Source organism: Phalacrocorax carbo, chromosome 16, assembly GCF_963921805.1.
Source record: "Phalacrocorax carbo chromosome 16, bPhaCar2.1, whole genome shotgun sequence".
In the NCBI taxonomy this organism is placed as follows: Eukaryota; Metazoa; Chordata; class Aves; order Suliformes; family Phalacrocoracidae; genus Phalacrocorax; species Phalacrocorax carbo.
In genome coordinates this window covers 8,999,019-9,008,406 of record NC_087528.1, presented here as the reverse complement: position 1 = coordinate 9,008,406, position 9,388 = coordinate 8,999,019, and the positions used below count along the sequence as shown (strand labels likewise).

The following is a 9,388-nucleotide window of genomic DNA, read 5'->3' as shown; positions in this document are numbered from 1 at the left end:
CTGCCCTCCCTACCACTGCTGGCAGGCCCTGTCCTGCATCCCTGTGCTGTCTGGGCAGCACATGCGTTTAACAGAAGTGTGCAAGACCCCACGGCCACCCAGTGCTGACACAGCCCCGCTACAGTGGCCTGAGGAGCCTGTTCAGGACCATTCACTGTCTGAGTTATTGCAACAGCTCAGAGGCCAGACGGGATCAAGAAGCGATTGATCGTGGCCTGAGGGAGCAGTGGTGGGTGGTTGGTGTGTCTTCACCCCGTCAGCCAAACATAGAAAAAAGAGGGGCTTGCTGGAGATCTGGGAGCTGCTAAATCTGGGGTCAGAAAGAAGAGGGCTGAGCTCCAGGCCTGTCCCCGCCAGCACTGCCCCGCCGGCCCCGGGGGAGATGGAGCCGGGCATCCAGCTCTGGGCTGGCGCTGGAAAGGACCGTGAAAATCCTCTCCCAAACCCTCCACAACGGGCTGGGCCGGTGGAAGGCTCTCGGTGCGGAGGTATCAGGTGATGTTTGGGTGTTCTGGGAAGAGCGGAGCACCCTGCTGTGCTCCTGCAGTGCCCGGGGGGATGCCCGGTGGCCCGGCCCGCTCCCGGGCAGCGCTGCAACCCCCCGGGCCTCCGGCGGGGCGGGGGGGGGTGGGGCTGGGGCAGAGCCGGGACCGCCACCCGCCACCGGCAGCCGCAGGGCGGGACTCCGGTGGGAGCCGCCCGGGGGAAGGCGGCCGGAGCCGCTGCTGGCCCCGCCGCGGGGGGATTGGCCGGACCGGGGCCGGGGCCGGCATCGGTGACGCCCCAGAAACGAAACTTGGTGGCTCGGCGGGAAAGCGAAACTTTGCCGGGCTGGAGGCGGCGGAGCGGTCGCGGCGGGTGCCGGTCTCCGGCCCGTCGGTGAGTTGCTTTACCGGGACCGGCGGGTGGTGGGGAGGACCGGGCGGCGGGGCAGCGCTGCGGGCTGGGCCGGGACACCGGGTGTGGGCTGGCGGGGGGGATACGGTGGGGGGGGGGGCTCCAGTGCGGGAGGGCTTCCCTGCCGGGCCCGGGCGGGGCAGCGCGCTGCGGGCTCCCGGTGCAGCCTCTCCGCGCGCCCCGATCTCCCCCGGTGTGACCTGAACCCCCTCGGTGCGCCCCGATTTCATCCCCCGGTGCAACCGGCCGCCCCTGGGCGCTCCCCTCTTCTGACGTCCTGGTGCACCCGGGAGACTCCTACCCCTTGGTGGTCCCGGTGCCTCCCCGCGGTGCACCCCGGCCGTACCGGTGACCCCCGGTGACCCCCTGGCCCCCCCGATGCCTCCCTGGCCCCCGGTGCACCCCCCGGCCCCCCCGCGCAGGCTGGGAACCGCACAAAGCCCCGCCCCCTGCCTGCTAGCCCTCACCTAACGGGCCTCCTTTGCGTTCCGCCAAGGCCCTTCGCAACGCCATTGGTCCATTCGCCCCGGGGCGTTTGCATATCTACCTAGGAGAGGCGGGACTTGGCGCCTATGCGGGGGGGGGCGGGGGGCAGCGGCACTTCATTTGCATATAGGCTCCGCCTTCGGGCCGGCCCCGCCTTCGCCCCGGGCGGTGCGGGTGCGGGTGCGGGCAGGGGATGCGGGCTAGGCCCCGCCCGGTCCGGTTAGGCTCGGCCCGGCTCCAGCCCTCTCCCGGTGTAGCCCGGGGGAACGGAGCTCCCTGGCCCGTGTAGCGGGAGCAGCACCTCCGGGCTGCCGGGGACAGGGAGCGGGGCCTGCCCGAGCCCGCCCTGGCAGGGAGTTGTGGGTCGGCCTATGCCCGGGCCTGCTCGGCCACCCTGCCCTCGCCGTCCCCTGCCGGCTCCGGTGCCTTCCCAGATACGTTTAATTATAAAAGGTCTCTGCGCAAAGTGGAGTAACTATTTTTATTTATTTAAAGCGTTTGTGGTTTCCCCCCCAGCCTGTGAGCTGGCGCAGCTGAGGGAGGGCGGCTGCTCGCTCGTGCGCAGCTGGCTGATAAGCCTTGAGTATCGGAGTGTGTTTCCTGGAAATAAAACGAGAGTCAGGAAGAGGCTTGTATAATGAAAGTTCATTATTTTGACATTAATATTTGTATTTCTCTTTCCGCCCCATCCTTTTCCTCTGCGGCTCTGAAAAAGCTTATCGTGGAGTTTGTGGCGGGGAAGCATGAAGTGCCGCGTGTGTCACTTTGTTTCTGGGGATGATTCTCCCGGTTCTTGCAGCAAATGTGGGGCCCAGCTGGCTCCCATCGCCGGCACTGGGGACGAGGACACAGGTAGGAGGATGCACCGTGGGGTGAGCTGGGGGATGCGGTGCGGGGGACTGGCTGGAGCACGGCGCTGGGAGGCCCTGGGGCCGCACGGTGACCAGGAGGCTGCGGGTGTCTGCTGGTTCTCGTGTTGGCCCCGGTGCTTGTGTAGCTCTGGGCTGCTCAGCTCTGGCCAGGTCACTACATGGTGCCATCGTCTCAACCTTCCCTTGCGTTATTTGCTGGAGACGGAGTTTTCCTCACTGTGTAGTGACTGGTGGGGGACGGAGAGAGAAGCGAGTTGGTCACTGACACCTCCTTCACATGCTGTCCATGCTCAGATCTCCAGTGTTGAACGAGCTTCTGTGTAGCCATTTTTATGGAATGCTGTATTATAAAGACCGATTGTCCTGGTTTCTGCTGGGGTAGAGTTCATTTTCTTCCCAGTAGCTGGTGTAGTACCCTGTTTTGGATTTAGGATGAGAATAATACTGATAACACATGGATGTTTTTATTATTCCTGAGCAGGGCTTACACAGCATCAAGGCCTTTTCTGCCTCTCACCCACCCCACCAGCGAGGGGGCTGGGGGTGCACAAGGAGCTGGGAGGGGTCACAGGCAGGACAGCTGATGCTGACTGACCCAAGGGCTATCCCATACCATGTGATGTCATGCTCAGTATATAAACTAGGGTCAAAACTGGCTGGGGGTCTGCTGCTTGGGAACTGGCATCAGTCAACAGGAGGCGAGTGATTGCATGGTACATCACTTGTTTTGTATCCTCTTTTATCATTATTATTATTCTCCCTTTCTTTTCTGTCCTATTAAATTGTCTCTATCTCAACCCATGAGTTTTACCTTTTTTTTTCCCATCCTCTCCCCCGCCCTGCTGGGGGGGAGTGATCGAGCAGCTGTGCGTTGTTTTGCTGCCTGCCAGGCCAAACCACAACACTGGACTAGTCCCTCTTGATCCAGAATTTCCTATCTTCAGCTTATTGTTAGGTTTAGAATTCACTGCCTGAACTTCTGTTTGACAACATGCTAGTTCTACCTCTAGGAATAGTAACAGAATAAAGTACACAACTAATGGAGTTAATGAGGGGAAATATTTCCTAATCCTTCACTTGCTTAAAGAGACAATGATCCGGCCACCAGAACTGCTTTTGGTGTGTTGAAGTAGGATCTTAAAAGAATACACTGAATCAGGATCAGCAGCCCGCTGTAATCCTGACAGGATCAGTTCTTAACAAATTCCTCTGCAATCCGGGATGGCATGGTAACAAACCCAGGATCTGCTGTAGGAAAAACATCCAAAGCATCTGTTCTGGTGGTCCAAAAGCTTTGTCCCTGCTCTGGCAATGATTAAAGGCGGTAGAAGGAGTGGTAGTGCTTTACCAGGTAAATATGCTCTCTGGCTGGGGGATCAGGGAGTTCTAACAAGTAAATGAGTGCAGGTCAAGCCGTGTCAAGAGAGGAATCACTGCGGAGCAGGAAAAGCTTAGGAAAGAGTTTAAATTCTTCAGATAATGGCATGATAGTAAATGGATCTGAAACACTGTTGCAAAGGGTACCTGCTTCAGGTACAAAACAACCTGCTGTCGTTAAGCATTGTGCAGCCTTTGGGATGTAATACTCGAAGGGGCTGTGAGCTGCCTTCACCTTGAATTTTTTTTTTTGGTGCTCCTGCTCCCAGAAATACTCAGAGGAAACTAATGTGCTTTGGTGTTGGTTGATCTCTGCTCAAAGAGGTTAAAAAATGCTGCTCTCAAAATTGGGTAGAGACAGTGCTGAAAAACCTGTAAAACAGGTCTGTAGAAGGTAGAGGTTTACTCTGATGCCTGATTCAGACACGAGCTGCATTTTCACAGGTTTTAGGGACTGGATAAAACTGTTGAAGATAAAAAGGGAGTTCCCTGTGCCTTCCTGGACACAACACTCAGCTGTGTAGTAGCTCACGCAGCCAGTCCAGAAGGTTGAGAAAGCTGGGAGGTGCCAGTGTTCTGTCACTGTGTACTTGAGGGTCCTTGAGCACTTTGAACAGGCAGTTGTGGTTCCCAGCACCTGCTGCTTCAGCCAGTAGCATGTTAGCTGGAGGTAGTGTAGAGGAAGATCGGTACCTCAGTACCGTGGTTTCTTATCTTAATTATTTTGCTGCTGACTGCAGGGGCCTTGGAGAGGGAAGGAGGCTGTGCTAGGGATGGAGGATGGTGTTATTGCTAGGGGTAGCTGTTGAACAGGGAACAACAAAGCGGCTCCTGGGTGTTCAGTCAATACATTTAGTCAGCAGTAGACCCTGCTTTCACACCACCAGCTGAGAACTGCTTTTTCTCCTGACTCTAGTTTAACAATGAACTTTGCCTCCACTGCAGAAAGAAGGGAGGTGAAGTTCGCTCCAGTCCCTGCCGCAGGAGCAAAGCCTGGAGGAGATGTGAAGGGAGAAGGTGCTGATAGACTGCCTTCTACCACTGAAACAAAGGAAGAGGAGGGAGGATCGGTGATGGAGAATGCAAGAGCTCTGATCAGCACCTCAGAGACCGCACCTGAATGCACTGCGGGTGGGCCTCCTTCCTCCACTGAAGCACAGGAGGAAAAGGGAGCATGGCTGCTGGATAGTCTAACAGCTCCAAGAGATAGCTCAGCGACCACAGCTCAGTGCGTGGCCAGTGATTCTTCTCAGAAGTCACAGAGGAGGGTAAGGCTCTTCAGTGCTGAGAAGCAGGAATAGCTGGTAACTTGCTCTCTCTTTTGTAAAGCAATGAAGCTGGGCTGCATCACCACTAATCCCTTTGGCCTGCATCTGCATGCTGCTGCAAGTGTTCCTAGGCAAACTGTAGATGTATTTGCTTGCATTAAGTGTTGTGCATGCGGACAGCTGATGTGCTGAGCGGTACAGCTCCCTCTGACAGTATCTTTGTTGCATTGAGGGAAACAGTACAGAATTCAGCTTAGTAATTGGTTTGATCTTGTTAGCGAGCATCATGCTCAACTCTGCTCTGTGTTCCTGCTGAGAAAGTCTTGAATATTAAAAATACAGAATTCTCAAGACTTACTTGCATTTCACCTGCTATAGAAGATGGTAGATGGTCTAGTACCTTCTCTTCCTGATCATTCTCCATTAACCCAGTGTAGCAGGAACATGGTGGTACTAGCTGCAATGGAGGAAGTGGCAAATGATTCCTCTTCAACAATGAATAAATAGACATTGGGTTGTTCCTTTTTTTTTTATTAATAGAAAAAGAAGAATAAATCAAAGAAGGCTCTTTCCAGCTCTGGGGAGAAGGAGACTCTGCCTCCTCTAAGCACAGCACCAGCTCAAACCACAGAATTGCCTGATACCTGTGTTATTCCACAAGAAATCCAAACCCCAGGCAGTGAAGTAGCCAAACCAGGTGCTGATTTAGTCACTGGTGACAGCAGAGGCACACGTGAAGGCAACAGCGCGTTGGGTCTCTTGGGAAAGGAAGCTGGAAGTCTGGAAGTGGAGTCTCCAAGCTCTGCAGCCCCAAAGGAGAAGGCGGGGGGTGGAAGTACCACAGGACATGGAGAAACAGTCATGAGTAATGTGGAAGGGAGCAGTTGTGCCCCTGACGCTGGCCAGCTTCCAGAAACCGGATCAGATTCCCAGTCCTCAGGTAGTAGTAAGAAACTGGGCTCAACAGGGGAGAGAGCGAGCGTTTCCTCTGGGTTCTCCCCAGGCAAAGGACCGCCTAAAAGTAAACCTGCAGCTCCTTGTGCTGAGCATCGAAGCCAAGACACAAAAACTTCACCTGTGGTCAAAAGCTCACGGGCTGGGAAGGATAAGGAAGACACCACCCAGAAAGTGAGCCATGTGACTTCCAAGGTAAGTGTGTGAGTGAACACTCTGGTGAGTATTTGGTTGAGTTGGGCAAAGTTTCCCTCTATAACTTTTGTGCTGTCAGTAAAGCTGAACACCACAAGGCTGGGGATATGGGGAGAAAGCAGGCAACGCTATGAAGCATTTCTGTTTTGAGTTTTGCTCTCCTGTGTATTAGTTCTAGCGTAGCTCTCGCACTGAGTGGGTGTTCAGTTACCCCCAGGAGCTGTGAACTGGTCTCTTCTCCAGCCAACTCTTCCAGTGAGCTCTGTTGGATGTCTTCTAACGAGGAGATCTTTATGCTTTGTAGAACACCTGTGCTCCACTCACAGACCAGCCTGTAAAGCTGTAAATTGCTGTTGGTTGTCTTTCATTTTCTTTACACTCTGTCCTCTGGAGAACTGTGGCTTATTGACCCAACTTCTTGCCAATATATTTGGGTTGGATTCCTATTGCAATCATGCGCTGTTTTCCTTAACCAGTAGCTTCCCTCAGTGAGGGATTAGTATTTCCAGAAATATGAAGCTAGCTGGGATGCTGTGACTTCTGGATGTTCCCAGGCATCTGAAGAGATGTTGGATATTTCTGCTGATGTACTTCCAGGGCCTACTCTTTAATTGGGCATTGCTTGTCTTCCTGTCACAGAAGGAAGACACAAAGGAGAAAAAGACCCCACACGAGAAAGTGCATGAAGTAACTGGGAAGGCAAGTCAGACCAAAGGACCTGAGGCTGCTAGAAAGGATCATGCTTCAGCTGTAACAGACAGTCGCAACGACAAAAAGCAACAAAAGAACCAGAAACCCGTGGATAAGATCACAGAAAGGTGAGAACAGCCCTGCTGCTCCCCAGCATTCTTCACTTACAGGATTTGGTGTGAGGAGCCCTAGAGGACTCCAGACCGAGGCAGGGGATTGAAGTACTAAGATTAGATCTGCATGTACCTTGGATATGTGGAAATAGAATTGCCTTAAAACTAGAGGTAAACTACTGCTCACGCAAAAGAGGGCCAATGTTTAATCGTGAGCTGCAGCACAGGCCATATACTGGGTAGTGTGGTACACTTGGTACTTGAACCTTTTTGAGCATTTAATGAATAAAAGAAGAGAGATTGTCCTCTTATTTCTTACTCTTACGAGCAACATGTGCTTCACACATGTAGCCCTTTAATGGTGTGAAAAGCTGTTTTGTTTAGTATAACTTGTTTTACTTAATGTGTATGAGCTGGAAGAGGGATAAAGCTTAGCCATTTCAGGTGGCTGCTGGGTGAGGTATTTCTTTTGGCTTACCAACGCAGTGACCCAGATGCATGCGGCCAGAGCATTTTCTGCTGCTTTTAAGATCCCATTGTCCCTATTTGCACTAGGCTTTACACTAGGCCTGCTGTGTAGCATCAGTTTGAGTGAACTGCTGACAGAGCTTATGGGTCTTGCATCCAGTAGCAAGTGGCAAGCTAGTGGCTCAGATCTTATTTGTTGTTTATAATGATTCATGCAATTAAAAAAAAAAAGTAGAATTCAGTTTTCCTTCTAATTCTGTTTTGTAGTTCTGGGAAACGAAATAATGGTGTTAGAGTATATTTCCATGCAATATTGTCCAAAGACTTCAAACTAAACCCGGAAACCCATAAAGTGTTCATCAGGGCTGAAGGCATTTTTCCTTATGAAGACTGGAAGCACAACATTTGTGAGCTGAACTGCACTAAGTAAGTACCCTCTTGAGTCATGCAGAGACACAGGGGTGTTTTGGCTCTGGAGAACCAGATGCAATGTGGAACTTCATTTAATACATAAGACTGTAGCTATGTGTCCATAGGTGGGTATCGCTGCAAAGGGTTTTCATAGTGGAGATAACTATCCTAAAATTTTCACCATGAAAGAATAATCACCATTCCTATTAAAAATGGAGTGGTGGGTGCATGGAAAAGGAAGTATACAGATCAGCTGACGTGTCCTTTGCGCTTCTTTGCTGTGTTTTGTGTTTCCTAGGCATCTAGAAGAACATGGATACCTCATTGAAGGCACCGTAACTCTTGCAAAAGCAAATGTGGATAAATACATTCCGTATAAATATTGTGTTATCCATGGGGAAGAGGAGTATGAATATATTTACAAGTATCCAGTCTCAAGTAATTATGTCAATCGCTGCTTATTTATAAAAAGCACCTTGCTCAACAACGGAGGTGAGCTTTTCTGACTGGATCTGCATGGTGGGATGATCTCTAGCTTCATATGGACTAGCGTTACTATTATTATTAGACAGCACTGCCTGAAGTTGGAAACTTAATGAGTCAGTGGGGGTATTTCTGTGGATAACTGCAAGAGTGGAGGCATGTGCAAATGTGTGTTTGTTTCTCAAATGATTGTTTTCCTGTGTTCTCATCTGTGTTGCTTATTCTAGAATGGCATCAGTATGACGATATCGTGTGCACAAAGCCTTCTACAATGAAAACCATTTTTAATAGGATTTCTGGCAATAATAACAAAGAAGTGGTGGAAGGGAAGATAATAGCTGCAAATATTATGTTAGAAAATATCTTCAGCATTCTTGGAACCTGGAGTCCTGAAAACATGAGAAGCTTTATCTTCCAGATGAGACAATTTTATAATGTTACATCACACCCTTGGGTATGTGACGGCAAGGAGATGCCATGGACAGAGTTAAACTTTGGCACCCAGCAGGTAATCAGTTTTCTTTTAACAGATACTGGAAAACAGACGTTCAGTTACTAAACGCAGAACTTTAATGTTGTTGTTGACCTCGTTGGGTTAATTTTGCTTTTTCAGTCAAAAAGCTCAGGAGTGGCAGAAGCAGCGGGGATCTTTTTGGGGTGACTGCCACTGTTTGCCTGGGAAAATTCAGACATGCCTTTGCAATTAGGTGCTGCTCTGAATATCCAATATTGGTCAGCAGCAGGGCTGTGATGTGGTGACTTCTTACTTGAGTGGGTTTTGTGTCTGGATGTTAATTTCTGAAGCCTGGCCCTTTAATGTTGCTGCCAGTCACTCTGTCACCAACTTCTCCACATTCATCTTGGGCTCCAAGCCTGCCTTCCTTTTTTGAGATTAACTCCTCCTGGTCCAGTTCCAAGCAGTGATGCAGACAGGGCTTCTAGAGTCCTAAATTTCTTATCGGGTGTAATTAAGAAATATGGCAGAAATGTCACATTGTCTTTTTTGGGGCTTTAGGGCTGCTGGTTTCTAGCTCTCTGCAGCCTCCTTCTTCCTGGTGACACAGGAGAGGCCACAAGATGGCATACCCACCCAGCTCAGCAGAGCCCACGGGTGTTTCATGTCACTGCTGGTTTCAGACAGTGACTTTGATATCACCAAGCACCACAGTACTAT

At 51.1% G+C, this 9,388-nt stretch overlaps 1 protein-coding gene across 2 annotated transcripts in view; it reads left to right on the top strand.

The window, feature by feature from the left end:
- Window positions 1–711: 711 nt before the first annotated feature.
- Window positions 712–9,388, top strand: part of RNF213 (ring finger protein 213) — a 54,633-nt gene continuing 45,956 nt past the window's right edge. Inside the window, exons 1-8 of one of the 2 annotated variants that reach the window (XM_064467090.1) lie at window positions 712–879; window positions 2,099–2,235; window positions 4,578–4,900; window positions 5,441–6,049; window positions 6,689–6,867; window positions 7,588–7,746; window positions 8,030–8,223; window positions 8,442–8,722. In XM_064467090.1, coding sequence (XP_064323160.1) covers window positions 2,127–2,235; window positions 4,578–4,900; window positions 5,441–6,049; window positions 6,689–6,867; window positions 7,588–7,746; window positions 8,030–8,223; window positions 8,442–8,722 — 1,854 coding nt within the window. In that variant the 5' untranslated portion in view covers window positions 712–879; window positions 2,099–2,126. Of the gene's footprint in view, window positions 880–1,579; window positions 1,837–2,098; window positions 2,236–4,577; window positions 4,901–5,440; window positions 6,050–6,688; window positions 6,868–7,587; window positions 7,747–8,029; window positions 8,224–8,441; window positions 8,723–9,388 lie in introns of those variants that run through there. The other variant, XM_064467091.1, reaches the window with a different exon arrangement.